The sequence below is a fragment of the Maylandia zebra genome, linkage group LG16 (assembly GCF_041146795.1).
Source record: "Maylandia zebra isolate NMK-2024a linkage group LG16, Mzebra_GT3a, whole genome shotgun sequence".
NCBI classification, from domain to species: Eukaryota; Metazoa; Chordata; class Actinopteri; order Cichliformes; family Cichlidae; genus Maylandia; species Maylandia zebra.
Genome location: NC_135182.1, coordinates 18,799,151 through 18,825,919, shown reverse-complemented (window position 1 = coordinate 18,825,919; position 26,769 = coordinate 18,799,151). Strand labels below are relative to the sequence as shown.

Sequence of the window (26,769 nt, the reverse complement as noted above, 5' to 3'; positions counted from 1 at the left end):
AAAAGCGTCGTCATTTAAAGACAATGGAGACAATGTCTGAGTGTCTTTCAAGTGATTACCTTCCTCGTTTATTTGACTTATTGAAAACCAACTCACGTCCGCCACTTTTAAGCCTTGCGCTTGCGCGTAACTCAACCGGGAGCTGTCCAAGTGCTGAAATGAGAAAAAGGCGTTCCTCTCTCATTCCTTGACGTTCCCCCCACCTGAGAAAGATCTCACTTCATGAGTAACAACGCAAGCCAACGGGCTGTTCTTCTCAAAGCCCGCTCTTACATCTCAGCCAGCGCCACCGAAGCAGAGCTTCCAGCTGATGCGTCTTGGAGTTTCAGCTTCTCTACGTCTGGCCACTGGACTGATGTCTCTTCACACCTACGCTTCGACAAATCTGTTTTCGGGAGTTTCATGAAACCGCGTTGAGGAATGTCTCCTGTATATTCCTGTGACAAAAGAAGACCCAAACGCCCACGACTTAGTCCGGAAAAAAGCGGGGTCCCTATCTGGATTATGTGTTTGACTAATGTAAACATATGGAAGAAATAGAAAAGTGAGCACATGGGGAAACCACCAGGAATGAATCGCTCCCTTATTAAGGTTTTAGCAGCTTTATTCATATATGTGATGGAGACAAACAACTTCAGGTAGGCGAGTCTATTTATCAAACACGTTTGATTCAATATCCGTGAAACACTTTGTCTCTTCCAAGTAAAGTTTGGAAATTTAGATGTTAGAAGTTTTCGATGTTAGGGAAACGACATGAAAGCAGCGACAGTGAAGAAATTTCTGAACAAAGTTGGTAATTGAATATGATGTGCTTTTATTTTCAAAACTCTTTCTTGATTAAGATTTTAATCATCGATTGTTTTGTCGAGATTATTCTCTAACTAAAATATTATTAATACAAATAATATTCGTATTGGGAAATTTGGTTTGTACTTAAATGGTGACAGAGACGTTTACGCGTGTGATGGTATTTTCCCTTCCCCTCTGGCAACTCAACATTGCGTTAAAACATGGCTACAGCGTGGTGTGGTATCTGTGCGTGAATCTTTATCAACAGAATAATCCTTTCTTAGAGGAGAAGCCCACGACGTCGAAATCCCATCCGATACGTTTGTGCGCATTAACGCATTTTTTCTGGTTTCGCTCTGCGTGCCCACCACTGCGAGGCAGCTGCTAGGGGAAAGATAAGGTTTAACTCCCGATTCTGAGCTCTGACTTGTGTGATCCAGTGATTTTTCTCACCATGTGTGCGTTCCAGAGTTGTGGACGCCAAGGAGCACGATTCCAGATCATCCTCCAACCTGTCTCCATCAGACTTTCTGGACTCACTCATGGGTCGCACGTCTGGGTATGATGCGCGAATAAGACCGAATTTTAAAGGTTTGTTTGTCACGATCTTTATGTTTTAACATAATCTCCACACGCCCCACAAATTTCTAGAAACACAGCAAGTTGGGCATCTTTACTTATATGATTCACTAAAATGACTCAGAACACACAATCACTTCAGTCATCAGTAACATGATTGTTCCGGCTTGAATGAAACCACAAATTAATTCCTCACTATATCATTGCGTGCATGTTTTCATTTCCTGAAAATGTGTAAAGCAGAATCCCCATCAGGATAACATCATTTAAAAGGGATGCTTGTAAATATCTCCGTCACAAAGAAACAAATTGGTTCTTGCAGTAGACAAGGATGCCACCATGACAGGCCAAATGATGGATGGTGCCCCCGTGGCAAGGCTGCAGGCTACTGACTTCCTCTGTTGTTGTTGCTGCTGTGATGCTGAGGACAGACACAGCATCACAGCACTGGAACAGAGCTGAGTGAGAAGATGCTAGCCCAGCGGCGTTCAGGCCCACTCCAGGCTGGGTCAGGTGGACAGGGACTTGTTGGATAGCTGAAGCAGTCAGACAGTACACCACAGGAGCTAATCAGACTCAGAGACACATGGCCCAGATCTTTCCTTCCCATTTGAGGCAAAGGGAAAAAAATGTTTATTGCTGAGATGGACTCAAGATAAGAGGAAGATAGCCTGCTTAATACCAGCTGGCATTTTTTTTCTTTTTTTTGCCGAGGGATGATGCATCACTTCTAGCCTTCAAAAAGAAAAAAAGCCTGATTTTATGTTTCCGGTTATTCTTTATTCTGATCACACACACACACACACACACACACACACACACACACACACACACACACACACACACACACACACACACACACACAGAGTTCTGAATGCACACGCATACATTTTCTGGCAAGAACCCTCCCCCCCAACATTTGCATGAGCTCACTTCATCGTAAATAGATGATTTTGCTTCTGAACCTGCTAGTCACACTTTGAAGAGTGTTGAACTCATTTTCTGAAGGTTGCCCTAGATTTCCTTTGCGTGAGTTTTGTTGTCAGCAGCAGGTACTGCCATATTTTTCTGCTTCCACTGTTAAATGTAGCAAGCTAACGACAAACTGAGGCAAATATTAATACCAAGCTCCATGCAATATTGATGAAGAAAACACAGGGGAAGGGCACTAGGAAGGGCTTACAGCTCCACTTATCAGAGAGAAAAAGAGAGAGAGAGAGCGAAAAAAGATTTGCTTTGACTTTAAATGGCACATAACCTGCCAAGCCTCGCAAAGAGATTTCAGCTCAGCCTCTTCTATACAGAAAAAGATGACACTATTCATCAAAGCATGCCGGGCACTTCTTACTCACAGTGTTGGAGAGAAACTGCTCAGATTTGATACAAAGAAGAAAAGATTGTTGTAGAACTGCAACCAGAGAGTGTTTTCACTTTAAAAAAAATACTCTAGATGACTTTCCCAGTTGATTAGAAATTAATTGTTTAGTAAAAAGAAAGGGAATGTCAGTGACAATCCCAGCTTCATCATCCAAATCAAAATTCGTCACATAAAATAATCACATTTCTGAAGCCAAAACCAGTTATTTTGCGATTTTGTTTATACTGAAACAACTCTTAGTTAATAGAGTACTTAACATTACATTTTGTGGGGATTTCTAATTGATTATTCAGCCAAAGGTACTTTTGTGTTTGTGTGCATGCTCCTATCTGCATGTGCATGTCTCCTCTTGTGTTGTGTAGACACAAGAAAAATGTGTTTACAGCACGACAACCTTGAAAGATTGCCTACATTACCCTACAAGACATCACTGCATCATTATAACATTAAGCTGACACAGTGATGCCTTTACTAATTAATAGATTTTTCCTGCCCCGAAGCTCCCTCAAAAACAAAAGTTCAAAACACCGTTTGTTCTGTGAATGCATATTTTCCGTTTTCCTGTCAAAATATCTTCCCCACCTGAAACCCAGTCATCCTTTATAATACGTATGGTTTAAGGCTTTTTCCTGTCATGTCATTGTCATTCCATTTCACAGGTCCCCCTGTAAACGTTACATGCAATATTTTTATCAACAGTTTCGGCTCTGTCACAGAGACAACTATGGTGAGTTCCTCTGGTATTTGGTTGATTTTTGTCCTGTACAATGTGTCAATATGTTATCTATTCCTCAACTTGCAGGTCCACCAGTTAATGTTACCTGCAACATATTTATCAACAGCTTTGGTTCTATAGCAGAAACTACAATGGTGAGTTGAGCGTTGTGTTTGGACATGTTTTAAAGCCCTGACCTCTCCTATGGAGATACGACTGAATCATCCTATTTTTACTTAGCCTTGCTGACCTTTTTTAAAACATCCTTCCATGCCATGTCTTCCTATTCATTAAATAAGATTTAGTTCTTTGCCATCAAAAAGTTTATTGGCGGGCTATCCAGTCAAATATTGGTTTCTGCTCCCATGAGTCTGGTTTTACTATTTCACACAACAAATCCTGACAAGTCACTTAAGCAGAGCCAATAATTAACAGTGGGGGGCTGGGGCTTTCAAACAAACTGATGTGCAATGCATGAGGTGTGAAGGCATCCAGCCCCTGAAGGGTAAAAATATAAAACCTGCAGGGTTGCACTGAAACTAATCAGGATCAAATCGTAATGAGTGATAATAACTACTTAGATCATAAATGGAAAATGATAATTTGCGCAGGAGGTGGAACATGTATGGTTGCCAGGAAATTACACAGTATTAAGACGGGCATGCAGATATTTGGAACCGCCAATATGCTGATAAAATGTCAAGCAACATAAGGGCTTCTCATCATCGTGACATATCAATTACATTGAGCTGTGTGACACTCAGTCTACTGCTAACGGTGCTGTCAGATGCCTCCTCTTCAGGCTCTGCATCTGATAAACACCTCATTTAGCTTCTCTTGCATAATTTTGAATAAGAAAGGTTATGGTGAGGTCAGTGGCTTGTGAATGCAGCTTGCAACAATACGTAGTCATGAAAGTTGCCATGAGAACAAATGTATGATAATTAAGATTAATTTTGATGGTATTGCTGAATGATATAAATTTTGCACATTTGTCACTCATTTTCCTTTTATTACTTTTCATGGATTATTACTGATGTTACAGGATTGCTTTCGATCCTTCTGCATTGCAATAAAAGTTTTAAAAAATGATCATCAAAACACACTGGAAGCACCAAAAACATTCATTACTGTCTGGTCTAAAGATGCATTTCATTTATGATTTGTGTATTAGAAAATAAATACAAAATTTCCTGTATTTACCTTGTCAAAAAGAAGGTTATGTAATATTAAAAACTGATACCAGTGATTGACATTTTTCCATCAGCATGCATTCTCATAACCCGAATCGCTGCGCTGCAAAATATGCAAAGCCGCCTGTCATCTCCGCAGGATTACAGAGTGAACATCTTCCTGCGGCAGAAGTGGAATGACCCTCGGCTGGCGTACAGTAAATACCCAGATTCCTCCCTTGACCTGGACCCATCTATGCTGGACTCCATATGGAAGCCTGACCTCTTCTTCGCCAACGAGAAAGGAGCCAACTTCCATGATGTCACCACAGACAACAAGCTGCTGAGGATCTTCAAGGATGGGACTGTCCTCTACAGCATCAGGTGTAGTACTTCACAGGTTTTTAAAGACAATTTTAAAAGGCTGAAGAACTGCACTAGAGCATCATTATTTGAAAATGTTTTAATAATTATTATTTTTTTGATATTGGGACAAAAAAGTTTCTGGACATTTTTTCACCACCAATGTTCTCTAAAGGGACAAAATGAGGAAAATAACTGGTAGATTAGGAAGCGGCAATAATAACTTGCCTTTTACACAGTTTGATATTAGTGTAGCTGAAGCAGAAATCTCTGCTGAATGCTCAGATTACCGCAGGACATGTTCACTTACTGCCTTTCTTACACTTTCTCTTAAACATCAAAGACTGTCAATCTGCAGCATGCAATTTGAAACAGATTTTTATCTCACTGTGATCATTTCTTTGAAACTGTATAATTTTCTGAACCGCAGCACATTCCCATGTGCAATACGACTGCAAGAGGACAAGTAAATCTCAGGGGCGCTGGTGAAAATCTAAAGTAAAGCCCAAACTTAGAGCTGAGAAGGAAGGGGGTATTTTTCTCCATGCTGGTCTTCTATTAAATATGAAAAGATGTTTGAAAACTTAGGATCCATACCACCACAAGTACAGGCCAAAAAGGGAAAAAAAAACTTGTAAAATGTGTTGCATTTTATTACAATACAAAAGCCACATGCAACATCCAATTTTCTCTGCAGCGATGCGATATAAAGCAGATCAATTCTGAGTCCATTTAGAAAGCGGCTCAACTCTGAGTGGTGCTCAGGTGTTAAGGTATCGCGGGCCAAGAAGAAAAATGAAAGGTGGTTAGCTGCAGTCTCCATTCATGAGAGAAATGACAGAGTGAGCAGACTGTGGACCACAATGCATCACAGAAACAATAAGTTGCAGTAATGAAAGTGTAATAGGAACCTGCTGAAGGGTATCCTACATGATATGTTGGAGGTTATGACACAGGAGAAAGAGCAGCCAATACCTGATACAACTAAATAAAAGTACCAACTGTAATCTAATTTTTCGAGATTTTTTTCAATACGCATGTCGAGCTGCTAGTTTGAGTGTTAATAAGCCTTCTTTTGACATCAAATAACACTGTTGTTTGTTACATTTTACATTGTGACCTTGTGTCATGTTACAGGTTGACTCTCATTCTATCGTGCCCGATGGATCTGAAGAACTTTCCAATGGACGTCCAAACTTGTACGATGCAACTGGAAAGTTGTAAGTGCTGATCTTTTCCAGATTTTTGCTACACTTTCTAAAATGAGAACCTACTTACTAAATTCACCCGTTCTTCTCTGGCTCTAGTTGGATACACCATGAATGACTTGGTGTTTGAGTGGCTGGAGAACGGTGCAGTACAGGTGTCGGAGGGACTCACCCTGCCTCAGTTTATCATGAGGGATGAGAAGGAGTTGGGCTACTGTACCAAACACTACAACACCGGTCAGCATTTATGTCTATGTTTCAAACAGCTGACATTTTATCCCAGGTTGATGGCTGAATTGCATTTTTAAATATGTTTTCTTGTTGATGAACAGGGAAGTTTACCTGTATTGAAGTTAAATTCCACCTGGAGCGCCAAATGGGCTACTACCTGATCCAGATGTACATTCCTTCTCTCCTCATTGTCATCCTCTCATGGGTGTCTTTTTGGATTAATATGGATGCTGCTCCAGCCAGAGTGGCGCTGGGAATCACCACTGTGCTTACCATGACCACCCAAAGCTCTGGGTCCAGGGCTTCTCTTCCAAAGGTAAAACCTTTGTTTGTTTTCCTCCAGCAGATAAGCACAAGCCTTGTATGTGGCAAAAACATATGAAGCTTGAGTCCTAGGTTTTGTTAGATATTTCTCATAAGCGTCTCACGTTGAACCATGTTCCCACAGATGTCTTTGCTGTTTATAGTAATTTGTACAACTCACCTGATCTGGTCTGAAAAGACTTGTGATTAGCCAAAGTGTTTCATGTCATATCACAGGGTAAATTTTCTAAAGCAAGAACGGAGAGCACACAGGAAGTAACCTAAGAGATTAATATTTCTTTTAAAAGTGAAAGTTTGTTATGGATATGCAAGTTAAATATATGTCTGCTGGCAAGATTGTCTCCAGGTGCTCCGACTTTTTCCCACAATCCAAAGACATGCTTGTTAAGTTAATTGGATGTATGTCTCTCTGGGTGAGCCCTGTGATAGACTCGAGGCCCTCCCTCTGACTCTATGACAGCCTGGACAGGTTTTAGCCGCTCAGCTAGGAGAGCGGAGGATGGACAATGCAGTCAGTATGAAGTCAAATAGCAGTTTAAATATTAAATATCAAATGTTGTTATTTAAGACTGATCGCTGGTACATAAATCCACTTCTGAGTTTTTACATTTTTTGTACGTTTACATCCATTATGTAATTATATTGTTTGAGTGGTTGTCATAAATATTTATCATTTGAATTAATGCAATCAAGGAAAAAATAGATTTTATAACCATAACTGTAATTGGCATTTGAATAAATTCTGTCTGACACTGCTAGAAAGCATTCATGGTTTATTAAAAAGATAGTAGGTCCCTGCAGTTTTAATGTAGCTGTAGGCACCTAGAATCCCAGCTGTACCTTGAAACAAAAGCAACCAGTGGATCAAACAGATTTTACTATTTCTTCTTTAGGCAGTCAGTGCAATGAGCTGAAAATGGGTGCTGCTCCTTTAGTGTGAGACTCAGGCATCAACATTTCACACAGAGGATGGATTTATAACTCAAAAATAAACACTGAACCAATTGAGAGAACAAACAAAGCAAATCAAAGCGTTCTCCACAGTGGACTGTTTAAACTACAGCTCAGAGCTGTTGTGAAAGCCACTGTAATACATCAGAGAATAAGATACTCTATTTTTGTGTTTTTGTAGAAGCACAGCTGGGCCTGATACAGTTCACAATATGTAACATTTTTGTCATAAACTGTGGTCATTTCAAGGCGTAACAAAAAAAATTGTATCAAGTGTTAAAGGTACTGCAGAAACAACACGAGTCAGATGATGATCAGTCACACATCAGTCTGCACATGAGCACTAAAAGGCCTCAGCCCTGTCAGAGATTCTCATATGAAAGACACGTATGCTGATGAATATTTAAAGGCAAGCCTTTGACAGCCTCAGTGCACGGACAACAATTCAATATGCCTTAAGTGCCCTCTAGAACCAGAGATGTTTCTCCACATGCTAATCAGCTGTCATGAAAGGATGGGGTCACACTGATGAGCAGAAAAAGGTTTCAGCCTCATCTTCACTTTCTCAAAAGAACCAGATCAAAGTCAGGGAACTACAGGTACAAAGTAATGCCACAGTTCTCTTTCTTTTAGCGGTTGAGACATTAATTATTTGCTACTGTTAAAGCCACGCAATCACTGACACTGCTGGCAGCTCTGACACACTTGTTAGCAAACATTATCTGTAATTACAGCTATTTAGAGGTCACAATTAACTGAAGGAGCAAAATAAAATGAAAAACACAGAAAGTGGCTGTGGAACAACTGATAGACAACAACACATAGGACTCAAGTTTAATATTAATAAAAGAGAAATACAAAAATTAAATAGCGTTCCCAGCTAAAGGCTACATTCACACTTTATTTTAACTGTTAGCCAATGCTGTCAGCTTGAAGAATCTAACAAAAAACATCTGTTTTCTCTCCCAGGTCTCCTATGTGAAAGCCATTGATATCTGGATGGCTGTGTGTCTGCTCTTTGTATTTGCTGCATTGCTCGAATATGCTGGGGTTAATTTTGTCTCCAGGCAACAGAAAGAGTTCCTTCGCCTGAGGCGAAGACAAAGAAGGAATCACAAGGTAGGCTTTCGAAGTCTTCACATGGTTGCTCTTCAAACTTTTTAGCCACATTAGCAGCTTGTCTCTGGGAACCCAGTGACAGGTGGGGCCCACAAGCCATTGAACTCCTAGTGCCGTTCCCAAGATGGGATAAATAGGAAGGGTTGTGTTAGGAAAGGCATCTGATGTAAAACCTTTGCCAAATCAAACATGCTGATTATCATAGCTAAGATGGTTTGGACGTGGGCAGAGGAGGGATAGTGGATATATTGGGCAAAAGGTGTTGAATATGGGGCTGTCAGGCAGGAGGAAAAAATGATGACTACAGGGAAGACTGATGGATGTAGTGGTGTGAGAGGTGCCAGTGATATGGTGAGATGAAGGCGGATGATCTGCTGTGGCAACCCCTAAAGGAAGAAACCAGAACAAGAACAAGAAGATGAAGAAGAAGTAGTGTGTCTCTGAGGATGAGCATCAATAATACCTCTTTGGTCTGAAACAAAATTTCTCATTAACTATTGGATGGATTGCTTTAAATTTTGTAAAACATTTGTATGGCTCAGAGCATGAATCACAGTAGATCAGGTATGTAAAGTCTCACGCCCTTTTTTTGTTTAAGATGCCAAAAGTCAAAATTTTCACTCATATTTCAAAATTTACCAAGTGAATTACTTTAGAATTTGGTATAAAGCTCATGAGTCCAGAAAGATGCAGCCTAACTATAATGTGCTCGAACCAAGGGCAGACTCCAATGCAGGAATCGGACAGAGCTCTGGATAAAAGTCTATAAATCTTGTTTTAATGGGCAGAGCAGGGGTCATACACAGGCAGACTGTCCATGAGAAAGGGGGCAGGCAGTAGGCTCAGTCGGAAAAATAGTCCCAGAATAAAATCAGCCAAACTCCAGGGATTTAACACTCATGGTGATCGGCAGGCAGGAAGCATGAGGTCATATAAAGTCAGTCAATAAAACACTGGTTTTATTTGGACTGTATGACAAAAAGGGAAAAAACTTCAAAAGGAAAGGAGAAATGATATTTCAGAGTCTATGTAGGTCATCATACTGTTGACTGTGGCCACCGTGATACTGGCCTTTGTGATTTCAGATGTGATGGATGAATTTCTACCAAATTTTGTCCAAAGAGCTGGATGAATTGTCAGTGTGAGTCAGTTTAGTTTTACATCACAAAAAGCACATATTCTAACTACAAGTATGTGGCAATTACCATCTTTCAGCTGTTGATTTGAATGACAATCTTTTAAATGGAGAAAAAGGAAGTCTCATGTGCAACCCAGGAGGAACTGCTATAGTTCCTCCAGAATAAAAGAATACAACATAATAATAATGGTCTTGTTTTGTTATCCCAGTACCTGCAAAACTGCTGACTTCCTATTAGCTCTAACTCTATTTGCTATCATAGCCATAGAAACTTGTCAGGGGCGCTGAACACATGCACCTTTATTGCTGTTTGTCTGAATTAAGATTCACCCCCCTGTGACCCTGTATTGAATAAGCAGAAGGAAATAAATGGATGGATGGATTAAGATTCATCTCCCGAAGCAATCTCTGTAAATGTTTTTTCGCCACTGTGCATCAGGTTATCTTGGGAGTTTATTTTAAATTAATTTGAAAGTGCAATATCTCATGATTAATGTTCATGTTCATGTGGGTTTGTTGAAAAACCTTCAGTCATTACAAAGTAAAGCCTAACATCTGAGCTGCAGGCTTTTAAAAAGCTCTAGCAAACTCATCCACATGTGCATGTCACTTTTCAGGATGACGATCTGCGTGAAGGCCGCTTTAATTTTGCCGGCTACAACATGAGCCAATGTCTGCCAACAAAGGATGGCTCAGCTGTTAAAAATGCTGTTCCAGCTCCCAACCCTCAACAATCAGCCTCAAAGGACATAGACACCATGAGGAAAAAGTTTGTGGACAGAGCCAAGAGGATCGACACGATCTCACGGGCCGCTTTTCCTCTGGCTTTCCTCATCTTCAATGTCTTCTACTGGGTTACCTACAAGATCATCCGGCATGAGGACATCCATAAAAAGTAAAGACTTTGCCGTCGGCTGAGAACATATATTTTACATTTCTCAGATTGAGAAATGCTTAGAAAGCACAGGGAGATGAGAGGGTAAACTGTGCATTGAGAGGCACCATTGTGGTAATGGTGGTGTTCTTTCAGGGATAACGTACAATATTTATGAATCGTACAGTAATGTTCATGATTTGATAATGTGAACAGTTGTTCAGACACAGATGCTTTATTTGTTCTTGTACTGCTGCAAAATATTTTCTGAAGATTATAGAGAAAAGGTCTTAGCTCAAGACTCACTAACATGCTGGAGAAGATGGACCAAATTGATTCAGCCTTGAGGTCTACAACCAAGAAACAGAGGAACATTCCATGAATCCGTAACTCTAAGGTAACTCTAAGGTAGCTCTGTCAAGCCCTCAAGACGTTTTGCAAATTTTCTTACCGAGGTAGCATAGGACTGTTTTATAATGGACTTCTGTCATAGAACTTCCACCCTATTTATACAAAACATAGCTCTCACATAGCATTACATAACTTTTGGGGCCAGGGACCTCTAAAAAATATGTTTCAAGAAGCCCTTAACAATCGTAACACCACATTAGCTGATGTGGTAGAATCGCTGGATGATGTTGAATAACTCAGTTTCTTAATGCTTGTCTGCTACTTAGATGGCTAACAAGCCAAGCTAAACAGCACCCCGTCCTTTTTTTACACAGTTGTCACACTTACATGTTTCAGATCAATATTATTAGACAAAGACAATATGAATAAATACACAATGTATTTTTCAAATGCTGATTTCATTTATTAAGGAAAAATAGTTACTCAAAACTTTGCGATGATAGCCAAAACCTGATGACTGGTTGTTCCAGCCTTGGCAGTAAGAACTACAGTCAAGAGTTTGAGATAATTATTTGAGCCATTCAGATTTTAGACATGCTGGTGTGTTTCAAATCATTGTTCTGCTGCATAACCTGCTGAAAATGATGGCTGGGCATTCTCCTTTAGGATATTCTGGTACAGAATTCATGGTTCCATTAATTACAATGAGTCATCCAGATCCTAAAACAGCAAAGGAGCCTCAGACCATGACACTACCACCACCATGCTTGACCGTGGGGATAATGTTGTTTTTATGAAATGCTGTGTTAATTTTATGTCAATATGTAACACAACAAAAAACCCTTCAATGAGTAAATAACTTGGTTTTTTGTTGTGTTACATATTGACATAAAACTAACACAGCATTTCATAAAAACAACATTATCCCAACGGTCAAGCATGGTGGTGGTAGTGTCATGGTCTGAGGCTCCTTTGCTGTTTTAGGATCTGGATGACTCATTGTAATTAATGGAACCATGAATTGGTTTCTCATCCGTTTCTTTATATTGTGGCATGAGTGTCAAGTAGTCAACTTCACCTGGTCAGGCGAAGTTGACTAGTTAATGGGATTTATTGATTCTGCAGGTCTCACAGTAATTAGGCCTGAGTGTAGCCAACTAAACTGAACTTCAGTCATTACATCTCTTATATTAGTCCATGTTTTATCCTTTGAATCCCCTCTTGGATTTGCCATTAAATTGGAAAAGGAGACACAACAGTGTCAGAATGAGGCTCTCTGTGTTGTTTTCCAAAAATATGTGGTTAATCACAGTTAATTCATGATTTAACATGGGGGACAATTACTTTTTCACACAGGGATAAGTACGTTTGGTGAGCTTTTTTTCCCTTAACAAATGAAATAATCATTTAAAAATAAAATTTTGTGTTTTCTCAGGTTATTTTTTTCTAACACTAACATTTTATTTGATGATCTGAAATATTCAAGTGTGACAAATATGCAAATAAAGAAATAAATAAGGAGTAAGAAATCAGAAAGGGGACTTTCTCACAGCACTGTAAGTGGTTTCACATAAGATTGATATCATCTGTCATAATCATTCCAGAGTTTCTATTGGCCCAAATATAACATGGGGTGCACCCAATTTAGTGCTGCAAATGATTCCAATCCCTTTTAAATGATAGAAAACAATCTATCTGTCTTTAGCTCATAATTTCGCCCTTGTGGATCCCCTGGCTTTACTTTGAGAACCACTGTTTCGAACTATACGAGCAGAGCACCAAACTAAGCAGCAGTAAATGTCTCAGGCATAGGTATGAATAAATCAGATGAAAATCTGGAATCAGGAATTGGGTTCTGCATTTTTACTAAATCCTGAGGCCTTAGATGTCAACAATTTGGTCGGATAAAGTGCTACGCTTCTCTGTTTTCCCCTTTTGGGCGGTCTATCACAGCTGAACGCAGCCTTTGAGCTTTTCTACCAGTGGCCAGACATCCAAAGGTACTTAACAATGTTTCCTTTTTCTCTAAGTGAATTATAAATATTCGGAAATGATGTCACCTTTTTGTTGATGTCTTTAACTTTGCTTTTCATTCTTGTGCAGTTTATTTAGCAAAATATCATATATCTCACATGAAAAAGGTATAATGGCTTATTTTGAGCAAGTGTATAGGTAAGCCCACAAACTGTGAACATGCACTATGTTGCTAAATGTTATCACACGCCCGTATTCACGTGAATTATTTTAAATTCCAGGGTTAATACCCCCAGGTATGTAAGGTATAGTTTTAGAATTTGAGCTATGTTTTTGTAGATTTAGACAAATAAAATATTTATTGTAATGGGAAAAAGTTATGTTTGTTATAAAATAATATCTTTCTGTATACTTCCGCTGTGGACTGTTTCCCTTCACTTGTTTGTTGCTGGCTGATGATATTTGTTTGTAGATGGACTGAAAAGTGAAGGACAGATCTGCATAACAGTAATGGTACAAAGCAGCTAATGACCCTTGCACTCCTTATATACTGTGGTGACAAACTCTTTTCTTGAATGCTATTCATGAAAAAAGGTTATTTATTGGTCTGTACATCAATAAAATTGACCGTGCACCATATTTACTTTATTTCTGCGTCTCCTGTCATTTATAAATAAGTGACCAGTCCTCTGAATTGACATTTTCATCCATTTGTTGATGAGAGTATAGTTTGCATTGCTTTCTTCTACAACAATAAAAGATGGATGCCTTAAAAAAAAAACGGCACAAACACGCAAAAATACTTTTTTGTGCTCGGTTGCAGATCTAAGAAAATGAAAACACTGCCACTTCTCTTTGCCAAGCTGATAAGTCAGGGTGATGACACATGGCATGGATCACTGGGTGGCCTGAGGTGACATAGATATGATCTGACAGTAGGTTTCCATTAATGCATGATAATGGACTTCACACTGTAATACAGAGATTCCATCAGCTGGTGCGTGCCTACTAGCTGAAGGGAAAATACTGGCACGGCTCCAGAGGCATAAAACGGCAATTATATACCTAAATGTATTTATTGTTTACAAACAAATATGTCCGTTAGATGGTTTACACCTGTTGTTACAGCATTTGTGCTCAAACAAATGCAACCACTACCCTAGTCCTATATGTACAGATGGATATACAGTCGTGAAGGTTTTGTGTATCAGGACAAAAAAAAATGAAAAAAACCCAACTATCTTGTATTTCCCAGGTTTAAGATTATTAAAACACCACCTCAGATAAGCACTGCGATTATTTATTTTAAAAAAACTGAGAGAAAATGGAGAAGCACTGGGGTTCAGGAGGTTATAGAACCCTTTTCAGCAGCAACTCGAAGTATTAATTTGGGGAAATTTTGGTTTACTCTTTTTTACAAAATTGCTTCAGTTCATTGAGATTTGTGGCCACTAAATTATGCACTACGCTCTTAATGTGCTGCCACAGCATTTCAATCATGTTGAGGTCTGGGCTTAGACTGGGCCATTGTGGCACATTGATTCTTTTTCATTTAGGCATTCTTTTGTTGGTTTGCCGCCATGCTCAGGATTATTCTCCTATTGTATGACGCAGCTTCAGCCAAGCTGTACCTGTCAAACAGATGGCCTCATTTTGACTCTAGAATACTTTGCTACATAGAGGAGTTCATAGTGGACACACTGATCCAGGTGCTGTGGCTGTAAACCAGCCGAAATTAGCACTTTTCCACCACTGTGCTTTACAGCTGGTATGAGGTGTTTCTGCTGATATGCTGTGTTTGGTTATCGCCAAACTTGGCACTGTGCATTATTGTCTGAGATGCAGCTCTTGTGTTTGTTGCAATCTCTCTCTCATTGTATGATCTGACCTTGCAGTTAGCTGGGATGTCCACTCCTGCGATGATTGGCAACTTTCCACTTTCGCGCAATAGAATAACAGACAGAATAACAGACATAAATTGCCTAGAAAATGTTTCATAAACCTCCTCCGATTGATGGGCAGCATCAACTCTTTCTCTAGGTTCATTGCTCGTGTTCCTCCTCATTGGCATTGGTATCTTTCTTCCATGTTAACACACATCTAAATGTTCCAGACCAGCAAACTGCCAAAAAATCTGCTTTTATAGATGTGCTCACACTTACTGATGATCAGTCTGCTACTTACCCTCTTAAATTCAATGGAACAGTAAGCATGTACTGTAATTTTTCACACAGTTTCTGGATTTTGTCTTAAGTTTTATTAAATAAAAAAAGACAGTATGATATGACATGTTGTTATTCATCTGATGTTGTGGTTACTGTGGTTATTTAAAAAATATGCTCTGTTATGCAAAACTTTACAAGTAAAAATGTGTGCACACTCTTTTTCACAAGAGCATACTAATATATTAGGTGTCCAATAATGTTAGTAATTGCCATTCTGTTGACAGCGCTAGCATCCATTCAACCCTGTTTTTTATTTAGTGCAGAATACATGGGCTGTGGTGGGTTTATTGAGAAGGTCACATGAATCATCCAACTGCTTTTTAGTGCTTAAAACACAGGGATTATAAACTAATCAGCGATACTAATCCGCACTTGGAAACACCAGCCATTACACTGCCAGAGCTCTACACCACTGCCCAGTGTTACTGCTGTTTGAATATGCAAGGATGAAACAGCCCTCGTGCGATCAAGTTCAGTAGAACGATTTATGAAAGAAAAATTATTTGAAGCTTATAATTTATAAGAGGAAAGAACTTTCCATCATCCGCAAGGTTTACTGAGGCTGGTTTGTGAGGTCTGAGAGGCATTACATGAAGGTTGCCATAGTAACTGCACCGGTGTTGATATGGCCACTTAGAGGAAAGCAGGAAATTAATGAACTTAAGAACACTTGTGCCTGGTTTCACCAATGGTGCCTCTTAAGCCTGGATATAAATACTGCATTAAATCACAAACACAATTTCTACTATATTCTGGTAAGGCGGAATGAGTTTCAGGGTTTCTTCAGAGGATTATGCTTACATGATGCTCAGATTACACTTAAACTACAAACAGGGATGGTTTTGTGAAGACTTTGTTGCATATGCGGTGTCCACTATTTTAAATGCGAAATTGGATCAATGGGAGATGTGACAAACTGCTATTGATCTGTAGTCTTTTTTCTCCAGTGTGTATGAACTGACACTGCAAACTGTTTCTATAAAAAAATAATAACATGACATCAACTATATTCCTTTCAATTGCTTATCTTAGGGAAACATAGTATTGAACAAAAAGCTAACAAAAAGTGGCCAGATGATGTTCACATGATATAAATTCAGTATTATTCCTCTCTTTAGCATCATTTAATGTTTTTATGCAGAAAGAGATATAAGAAAGAGACGAAAAGGAAAATCTACAGCATTGTGACTATGTTTATTTAATCAGTTTTATTACTGTAAACTGGCCATGATAGTCACTCCTGGTGGACCATTCTAAAGCATGAAAACCCTATAAAGACTGTAATATTAGGCCTAAGGGCTTAACAACAATGGGCCTGCTATGTCAGCAATTTGTATGCAAAAGGTGCAACCTCAACAAATACTGTTAACTGCAACTGGTTTTAGAAATCTCTAATTATCTGTGGTGAGATGTTCCAAAAAAAGACTGTTTGTAGGTTAAATATTTTAAATATGGAAACAATAAATGCAAATGTTGCTAACTCATGAGAATTCTCCCTCTTTGAAATTGAGTGTCATTTCACATGGGAGCTCACTGGATACAGAATGATATAGCCTGTCTGTGTGTGTGTGTGTGCACGATGCATTATGTTGTAGATAATCAATGCCCTTCCATACCGTTTGGCTGATCAAGTGAGTTCCAGAATCTACCAGAGAAAAAGCCCTGTGACCCCGGATCAATAAGTCGACTGCAAACATAAAATCAGTGCCTTCGTCTCAGAGGGCCAGTATAAGCATGGTTAAAAGCATCATTCATCATGGGGATCACGTCAGCTGTAATTCAGATGTAAACAAATGGCATATCCTTATTTGTTATATATAGTTGTGGCAGATATAAACTCACCTGAGCTTAATAATGCTTTCCAGTGCAACGGTATCTTTATGTTATTGCTTATTATCCACAAAAATACTTTCAAAATTCAGATTTTAAAAAAATGTGCTGACTTTGAGCGCAGAGTGTAAAACATTTAAATAGGATTACAAAGATTAGATATGGAATCAAGCATGAAAATTATTCTAATTCGATAGCAAAATGATGGCATTTCAATTCCAAGTAACGTTCAAAAAAAAAAAAAAAAAAAAAAGAAAGAAAAAGGTTAATTTTCTTAATTAATTTTGGTAGAAACTGGCTTCCACGCTAAAATCGCTGTAGGTGGGAGGCGTCGGCACAGGTGTCAGATAATGTAGGAATCTGTTCGTTATCAATTTGTCTGCAAATTGCCTCAAGATGGGTCGCATACATTTTGTTTTCCCCTTGCCTGATAAGTTTGATAACAGCAGAAAATTTTCTGATTAAGGTGAGGAGGAGGAGGAGGCCAGAAACCCTGCAGAGGTCCTGTACCACTCACAGTAAATAGAATTTAACAGGAAATAATAGGACGACAAACCATGTTTTTTATTTGTGTGGCAGCACTCAGGGCTCTAAGGGAATACCAAAACAATTGAATTTTCCTTTCCACATGTGGATCCGTTTCCCTCCAGCCATTTACTGGTGTTATTTACTGTAGAGGATTCAAAGTTTTTCTTCGGGGCTAGAAGTGACAGAGGTGTTTATATCACAGACAAAAGGGGATGGGCTTCCTTCTGTATGTGAGAGACTACGTGCCGGTGTGTATGATCAGCCTGCATAGCAGCTGAAGTTCGAGGATTATTTTGTACCATAAAATAACAAAATAAAGGATTTTCAATTAACAATTCATTAGCTCACAGCAGTCTTACCATCAAATGGTAGGACATAAAGAATCCCTCATAATCTGAATCTTTTAAATGTGATACATTATGCTTGTCCTTATTTTCTGTATACTGTGCTTACAGTGGTTAAACCTTTTTAAAAAGCTAAACGCTCAGACTCTTTTCTCTCTCTCTCTGTATGATGTTAAAGATAGAGGGAAGCTCTTAATATTATAATTTAAGGCACAAGCTCACATAATGGCTTGAAGGGGAGAGTTGCCTTATAAAGAAATGTCCAGTATAAGACAGTTTAACTCCTCTCTGGAGGGGAGAGGGAGGGGAAACAGGAAACAGGAGGACAAAGGAGGGGGAACAACTAAGCTGTAGTGCCTCTTCACCTCACTGTACAATACCTTGTGCAATACTTTTTGTAAATAGTCAACAGTGCAATGGACTCAATACTTGAAATGTGCAATTCACTTGTATTTTTATTTTTTATTCCTATTTATTCTATTTATCCCCTTTGTATATTTTATTTATATTTGTCTCTGTATTATATATATATATGTGTGTGTGTATGTGTGTGTGTGTGTGTGTGTGTGTGTGTGTGTGTGTGTGTGTATATATATATATAACAATTCTGTAACTGTAACTTCGGTCGTTGCTGTGCTTTTTTTTGGAAGTCGAATTTCCCAGAGGAACCCACCCGAGGGATTAATAAAGTTCTATCTTATCTTATCTTATCTTATCTTAAACAAGCATTATTGCGAACTGTGAATCCTGCCAATCTCGTCTGGTTACAAAAATGTTCACAATAGGCCCACTTTAAGTAATTATGTTCCCATTCTGTGACAATGAATCCTGCGGTAGCATTTAACGCGATGAAGCAGAGAAAATAAAGGTGTAAAAAAAAAAAAAAAGTACTACATACAGATGGAGTAGCTCCCAGAACAAACTAAATTAAATTCCACTGGGAGGAAATAACCTCTTGCCCTCCCTTTTAGCCAACGCTACTATTCAAGCTGTCACAAGCCTTAAGTATCGAGCCGTTTTGAGTACGATTTGATGTTTACTTGAATGAATGGCATCGTAACTACAGCACTGACAGGCTGTGCAGCATCGCAGCAGAAACATCTTCCAAGGACTTCTTTTTCTTTACATCCTTACGCATCAAAAATAACCGAACCATGAGGGGAAAGTACCACTAAAAGCTTTCAGTCAACTATGTGAGGAGAAACAGTGAGGAGAAGCATAAAGCATCGCAAAACCATCATGTGGTGTCTTTATTCATAACACAAACTGTTTCTGACTCCTGGATGAAAGTGATCTCTGTCTAGCATGTGGCTGCAGGCAGCAACAGACATAAAAGGGCATTTTTGAACACATTAGTCTAAAAGGACATAAATAGAAAAATAAATTAAACAGAGGGCTGCATCATAAAGGTGTCATTTTAAGAATCCCACATGGTCCAATTGAAATGGGCTGAGGCTTTTATCAATAGACACTAGAAAGGCATAAATACAAAGAGGCTGTGCAGAGCGGCTAGGTTCTCATTTGTGGTAAAATGTATCTTTTTAGTCATTACACCAGACACAATAAAGAAATAAAGAGCTACTTAGAGGTGGGATTTTTAACCATGAAAACCACTGCAGCACATTAGTGGAGAAAACTGAATGTCTAAGAGTGCTGCCAAATCCCCATTAAGTTGGATTTTCGACATGCTTTGGATCAGCCTACGATACTGCCCCACATCCACCAGGGGGCTCAACTTCATATTGCTCCTCTCCAAGTCCCTCTGGCACATCGCTCTACACTTCTGGAGCCCCTCTACAGAACCTGCATCAGGGGTTTCTTTATATCCAAAGCACTTCTCCTTTAGCTTCTCTTCATCTTCTTCGCAGAGTAGTAATGAGGCATACTCTCTGAGAGACACCAGCTCTTTTTCCAGCGCTAAGGCAAACATTTTAGATGCACCCTTACCTCCAGCACCTTTGAGAGGCTGGATGGAACAGGACTCGGGGAGGTACGCCAGCAGAGAGTCCAAGAACTGGAACATCTGTAACTGGCTGCATGTGAACAAAAAAAAAAAAAAGGTGACATTTCACAAGTTATTACATAATTCATGTCACAATACATTTAAAGAAGTTAAGTTTGTTGAAATCTTTTTTTGTCATTTGTCAGCTGATTCACAACCAGCTGCTAGTTCAGAGTTTATTTTGGGGATTTGTAATTTTAAGTGCTCTGCTCTCCAGAGAATCTTAATCTCTTTGATATTCAGTGGTATATCATGCTGACATACATCTTAGTCAACTTCAAAGCTATTTCAGCTTTGAATCTGTTAATATAAATTGAGCAGTGGAGGCTTCTACTCGTAGAACTATGCTTTCTTTTTCTTTAAATAAAATTTAATACATCACGACAATCCCTAGTAGAAGTGGCTCAGTGCACTGAGCAGTGATATTACAGGTTGTAATATCTAGCTTTGGATAACTAGAAAAGAAAATATAAGGAATAGCAGAATAGAAAGACTAAATGTAATAGCATAGGACAGATCCTTGTGGGTAACAGATGTTCTTTCTTCTTGTTTGTTTATTTGGTCCATGCGGTACCCTTAAATTCTAAGATTTACAAGAAATACTCCTTTCAATCTCCAAATTGATAATTCAATTGTAACTATACATCTCAGAAGTCAGAAATACAGCCTTACTGGTATCAGCCATCAGAAACTTATTTACCTGGAATGGACATGCAGCTCTCCCTGGAAAGGGGTTATCTGATGCCAGTTCAGCAGCATGAGAGCAGATGGTCCTGAAGAATTTAATAGTAGATACTGAGGGCTCACTTCTATCTTCTTACAACCCACTCTTTTTTGAATCCAGCCATTTATGTCACCTAAGCTGTATTCAGGAGAGTCTATATGGAAGACCCAGTGATCCAGCACAGTTAAAAGACTCAGGAAGTCCTCTCTAACCTCATCTGGAGAAAATAACAAAACAATTGTTAACATCTACATGTCAGGAGTAAAATCACAAGTCGCACACCTTTGTGCTTTTACCTGCTATGAGTTGGGGAGTTTTAAGCAGCTCGGTGTGCAAATTGTTCTGAATGTCTAAAGCAACTTGGCCACAGTGCAACACAACTGGTCTTTGGTTGCTCATGAAGGAAAAAGCATCTGGTGTCTGGATGTAATGGAGCATGACATGGCACTTGACACGGCCAGAGTTCAACAGAGGTGTCAGCTTGGTCACCGCAGTCACAGCCACTCTGCATGCGTTGAGATCATTGGTGCTGATGGCGTTGTGCTGCTTGCTTTTTTTGGCTGGGGGCTCTGGGAATGTGGAGGCAGAGAAGGAAGAGGAGGAGGATGATGATGGCGAGGAGCAGGCCGCAGGGAGCCAGAACACTTGGCTCTGGGTCTGGATGACTGCGGGCCTTGAGCACTGGCCCGTGTCTGTCAGGATGGATAAGCTCACATTGGTCACTGGTCTGGAACAAAAATAGCACATCACTAACAATCAGATATCACACAGATAGTGGCTATTCAGAGTGGAAATTGATATAACAGTAAAGACGATGTGTGCGTGTGTCTGTGAATTGAATGTGCGACTGCTTGTGAATTGATTATTTCCAGGCAGTGAAATTACATCAGCTGTACAAGTACACCAATCAAAACAGCAATGTGTGGGACTTAAATGGCACCTGAGACCGTCATGAAAGTAGCTTTCCTTCACATGTTCTCAAATGAAAAATCGGTAACAGGTGGATGGAGGAATCTGATAGCTTTTTGTTCCCACATAAGGAGGTTGGAAAGATATTAAAAACTTGTTGCCATGGTGACCACCTAGTCACCCTGTATCTGCCTTGTAGTGAGGGGCAATCAAAGAGGCAAAAAAAGGATCTCTATCCAGTTAGTGCTGACTATGTTTAGAGTTTCTTACTGATTTAATCGAGCGCAAAGTAATGTGATTTATTCCACATTATTTCACAGCAAACAGCAACTGTTTAAGTTCAGATAAATCTAATCAGACAGCAATGATACCGTCTGACAGCTGGACTGTGGTTCTTGTCACTTGATTAAAGCACAGAATGCCATGTTGTTTGTTGTTGCCTCTGTCTTCACCCTACACTCATGGATCCACTCAACCACACGAACAGATTATGAGTGACAAGGTATCAAGCAGATTAAGATTTCAGAGGCGTCACTACTAAATGTTTAGATAATGCGTTTCAGAACCTTGGACCTTTGTCCATCAAATAATTTTTAAAAATGTAACAAAGAAATCATGTTTACGCTGATCTATCAGTAGTTAGTATCACTCCCACAACCATTCGGCCCTCAGTGGTGCGATGCCACAGCTTGTCAATTCGAGGTTTTGAAGACACCGCTGGGATGTCGTGAATCTTGTCATCCAAGGCCTCGTTCTTTGACTCATCATCAGAGTCCCACAGAGCAATAAGCCCTTCCTAGACGGAAAGTGCAAAGACTATAATCAGCAATGACAAGTGTGTGACAGCACTGACAGCAATAGCACTTTATGTCAGACGTTTCAATTTGAACAACAGGCATTTAGGCACAGACACAGTGGACTTTATGAATGTTATTTAAAAAGCAGACTTCAGATGCAATGATGCAGGTAAAAGAAAAAAAAAGGATGTAAAGTATTTGAAAATTTTCTTTGAAAAACATTTATTTTGGGGAATACACTGCATTTGTTGTGGGTGTTTGTTCGATTTAAGAGGCCAACAGTTTGTTCACTTCAACTTCCTGGAGATCATATTAAAAGAGAGGGGGAGAGAGAGGGAGAGAAAGGGAGAGCGAGAGACAGATTTTGTGTTATAAGCTTCATGTTATGGACGCACAGTGTGAGCACTCAGGTCGCATCAGAGCATCGGGCCGTATAATGTGGGACCCTGCATCGTGACCTACAAACTTCTAACCCCTGCGATTCAATCGTACAGTTTGAGCAGGAGCTGAATAACGTGACTGAAAAAAATTGCACAGTGTATGCCGAGCTTAAGTTTAACAATTTACTCTCTCAATACACTTCAACAAAGCATGCATGATGTGTTATTACTGTAGTACCTGCTCATGCTGTGTGAGAACAGGCTCTCTTTCTGAGACCACATCAGTAAGGGCTTTGACCGACTGCCGTAGAACGCTTTCCTTCACTGTCACTTCTCTCTGAAGCTCTTGAAGCACAGTCAATCCACTCTAAATTACAAATCATATCTGATTGACAGGGCACATTATAAATTTAACACACAGTGAGTAACTTAAATTAGGTTCACGAGGGGTCAACATCTCATACAAATACCATCATCAGGTCTTTAATTATGCAGCAAATGTGACTGCCAGTATGGATTAAATCAAATTAGCATCACAATAAACTGTGTGTAAAAAATATTTTTCTAATTTTGATATACAAAGGACGACAAATTAAAGGAAAACCCCGAACCCTTGACCCCTACAGTGACGAGATCTTGCTGCTCTGTTTTGCTATAAGGGCATTTTGCTGACACAGCTTGAGTCCAATAGTCCCTTTGGAGGGAAAGACTGCTGAAAATCAATACAATCAGTACAAAGTGGGAGTGGTCACTTCCAGGGTGACAAGACCTCCATCCACAGGGCCTGAGGGTTCACTGAACAGTTCATTAATAATGAAAAATGATCTGAATCATATGACATGGCTCTTGCAAACACAGTGGGATTAGCATGTGAAATAGCACTCTGAACCGCCATTATGAAAGTCACCAATTCATTTTTAAAGAATGGTATGTATATGCCTTCAGTAAAGTTTCAGAGAATTGAAGAATCAATGCATTGGTGCAATGCAGCTGTTCTGATGGCAGATGAACCTAACCCCTTATTAAGAGGCTTTAATGTTGATTTTTTTCCTTTAATTTGTCACTGCTACTTTGCTAGATAACAAATGCATATAGAAATACATCCAAGTGTTACAAACCATTAGACAACACTGACTTATCACACAACACATCAGAAGTAACTCAGATGAAAAAAAATAAAATAGAATGCTGTAACCATCATTCTCGTATGGTTAAACTAAAACATAAAGTCTTCCATTCATCAATTTGCTCATTTTCTTAAACAGTTATCCAATTCAGTTATGTATTGCTGGAGCCTATCCGAACTGTCACTGGGTGTGAAGACAGATAGATCAGCAGTCCATCACAGGGCTAACACATGATAGAGACAGACAACCATTCTCACTAGGATTCACACAAACATCTAATTTAGAATCACCAATTGACCTACAATGCATGTCACTGGCCTTGAGAGGACCCATGCAGGCACAGTGAGAACAAGCAGACTCTATACATAAAGGCGGGAGCCAGCAACTGGTTTCAAACCCAGGATTTTCTTGCTGTGAAGCGCCATTGTTAGTCACTGCACCACTGTGTGACCCCTGAAGGCAATCTATTACATACATAAACCATATGGAAAAAAGTACTGGGCCATCTACACATTACACCTACAGGAGCTGCTCGGTCTTTGAAACCCATGCCATGAAGCTCCCGGTGCACAGCGTTTATACTGGTGTTAATGCCAGAGGAGGTGTAGAGCTCTGAAGTTTTTGAGTCAGCAAATTTTAGCAATAGGCGACCCCACTAAATGTTTCCACGTTGCAATACATTTTGCAATACAGTTAGCTCTTATAGCTTATTGTAGAATATCTACTAGGGAAGAGATTTCACAAATTGACCTATTGCAATGGTGGTATCCTATAACAGTACCCTGCTCACATTCTATGAGGCCTTTAGAACCACCCCTTATTCACCCACATGTTTGTAAAGGGAGACTGCATGGCTGAGTTCTTGATTTCATACACAAGTGAAATCAGTTGCAATGAAAAACCCTGAATTCAAAAATTAAGAGGCCAATTTGACCCAATACTTTGGACCATATAATGTATGACCATTAGCACAAAAAAAATATTACTGCAGTGCTTCTACACCTACTCTATTAATGTGTTATAAAGACTCACCTGCAGTCTTGATTCCAAAGCTTTAAGTGTAAGGAGATAGTTCTCTGGTGGAGGAGGGGATGTCTTTGGTGCTTCAGTGTCCTGGCCATGCTGAAACATGTATTTTCAGTTAGACATACTTAAAAAAAATCCTAAAACTCCTAAACTAAAAACTCCTGTAAACTAAAACATTAAGTCTTCCATTCATTCATTACATTTTTTAAACGCTTATCCAATCAAAAGTTGTGTGTTGCTGGTGCCTATCCATCACAGATAGATCGGCTTGTCACATTTGCCCCCCACGCCCCCGAAAGGGAAATTGGTGGAAATAGGAAGAAGAACATCACTCATAAGAAGAAAAATATGCTTACAGAAAATGAAACACCACAAAGGTCAGTGATGAGGAATTCTTCCAATGCTATAACTCGATCCTTAAAAACCAGCAGCATCTGGTCTGTTCCACACCCCAGGAAGTCATCCACATGGATGGAGGTGACACTTGACCAGAGGGCAGCTATCTGGAGAAGATGGTTTAACAAAGTAGACTTTATTAAAACTTTTAAAGCACAATGAGGGGTAGACAAGAGACTTGGACTGTAAAAAGATCATGAAACCTACCTGAAAAGTTTCCTTCCATATGGTGCAAACATGCCCCTCACAAAAGGATACAGCAAACAGAGAACCATATCTTCCTGTGTTAACTACCTGAATATTTTCAGGTTGCTCAAAGGGTAACTGACAAACATCTTTTACTACTCCATTCTCAAAATAAACAAGTTGCCGATTAGATGTTGCTGCAACTACATCACATTTAAGCACACCATCCACTCTGTCAGCCGCAACCACCAAGATGCACTGTGTGATGCTAATGTATAGATGAGGTAAAATCACACTGCCATCAAACACTTGTCCATCTTCAACAAAATAGCCAAGGGTTTGGCTAGTGGACTCTTCTGGAAGCTTTTGCAGTCCGAGAACAAACACCTGTCCTTTATGGAGAGGGAGTTCACCTACAACACAGTGGGAGAAATGAATGGGAACCTGTCTCACTCCTTCTGCCTGCGGGGATGTATAAAGGACACCACCTTCATGCCTCCACAACACAGTTGGACCCTGGAGAATATACACAGCCCCCTTCATTTGATAAGGGAGTTTAAACTCCACACAGGGCTCCAGTCGGTTTGAAGAGCTCAGTGTGAGAAGACTGTACTGAAAACTGCTTCTTTTCTCACTCTTCTTTATCACTAAAACACATGGCGCCGTGGCTCTCTTCTGAGCGTCCGTGACGCTTTTACATTTCACAATATCCACATGAGCTAATCTTTTCCTGCTGATGACAGCCGCTCCGTCAGCTGCCTTCAGAAACGTGTTCCCTTCCCGTTCAAATGAAAGACTGCAGAATATTAACTCGCTTCCTTCGTTGTCATTTGTGCCCGGAGCCCGTTTGCAGTTAAATGAGATAGTCTTTCCACAGTGGGAGAGCCGATGGGGATTTCGATACAAATCTTCCGAGAGCACACTCTCCATCATGCAGCAGAGAAGGGTCCGTTTCCGCCTTCTGAGACCTTTAGTCTACGTTAATGTAAACTTCGAAACTGTCACTTTCATTACGGTGGTGTTACAAGTTTAAATACACGCTAATTTTACTTGTGTCAACTTTTGTTTACACCGAGGTCACACTCGAAGTAGCGCGCCAACGGTCTCTGAACGCTTCCTGTCAGACGAA

The 26,769-nt window shown here is 39.7% G+C and overlaps 2 protein-coding genes across 6 annotated transcripts; one reads left to right on the top strand and one right to left on the bottom strand.

The window, feature by feature from the left end:
• glra2 (glycine receptor, alpha 2) lies at window positions 1-12,059 on the top strand. Of its 4 annotated transcripts, none has more exons than XM_004557855.3 (9): window positions 1-638; window positions 1,259-1,380; window positions 3,406-3,473; window positions 4,794-5,017; window positions 6,134-6,216; window positions 6,304-6,441; window positions 6,537-6,751; window positions 8,680-8,829; window positions 10,585-12,059. In XM_004557855.3, the coding sequence occupies exons 1-9, from the start codon at window positions 553-555 to the stop codon at window positions 10,864-10,866; spliced, it is 1,368 nt and encodes a 455-aa protein (XP_004557912.1). In that variant the 5' UTR covers window positions 1-552; the 3' UTR covers window positions 10,867-12,059. The 4 variants fall into 4 exon arrangements, with proteins under 4 accessions (XP_004557912.1, XP_004557911.1, XP_076731049.1 ...); XM_004557854.3 differs by lacking the exon at window positions 3,406-3,473 and adding an exon at window positions 3,549-3,616 and having other exon boundaries at window positions 4-638; XM_076874934.1 differs by lacking the exon at window positions 1-638 and adding an exon at window positions 3,549-3,616 and having other exon boundaries at window positions 1,265-1,380.
• Window positions 8,824-26,573, bottom strand: fancb (FA complementation group B). 2 transcript variants are annotated; one of them, XM_024805397.2, is made up of 9 exons: window positions 25,662-26,573; window positions 25,415-25,561; window positions 25,065-25,154; window positions 23,144-23,272; window positions 22,352-22,524; window positions 21,116-21,546; window positions 20,796-21,036; window positions 20,041-20,126; window positions 8,824-9,215 (listed from the first exon to the last, which is right to left on the bottom strand). In XM_024805397.2, exons 1-9 carry the CDS (start codon window positions 26,571-26,573, stop codon window positions 9,013-9,015), a joined length of 2,412 nt encoding a protein of 803 aa, XP_024661165.2. In that variant the 3' UTR covers window positions 8,824-9,012. The 2 variants fall into 2 exon arrangements, with proteins under 2 accessions (XP_024661165.2, XP_004557910.3); XM_004557853.5 differs by lacking the exon at window positions 8,824-9,215 and having other exon boundaries at window positions 19,315-20,126.
• Window positions 26,574-26,769: the final 196 nt, after the last annotated feature.

Coding starts and splice junctions, on each gene's coding strand:
- glra2 (XM_004557855.3), top strand. CDS start 553: ATGGGGAAACCACCAGGAATGAATCGCTCCCTTATTAAGGTTTTAGCA. Junction 639..1,258: donor ATGGAGACAAACAACTTCAG/GTAGGCGAGTCT, acceptor TGTGCGTTCCAG/AGTTGTGGACGCCAAGGAGC. Junction 1,381..3,405: donor AATAAGACCGAATTTTAAAG/GTTTGTTTGTCA, acceptor TCCATTTCACAG/GTCCCCCTGTAAACGTTACA.
- fancb (XM_004557853.5), bottom strand. CDS start 26,573: ATGATGGAGAGTGTGCTCTCGGAAGATTTGTATCGAAATCCCCATCGG. Junction 25,155..25,414: donor TTTGTGGTGTTTCATTTTCT/GTAAGCATATTT, acceptor TACATGTTTCAG/CATGGCCAGGACACTGAAGC. Junction 23,273..25,064: donor CTTTGGAATCAAGACTGCAG/GTGAGTCTTTAT, acceptor TTTGTAATTTAG/AGTGGATTGACTGTGCTTCA.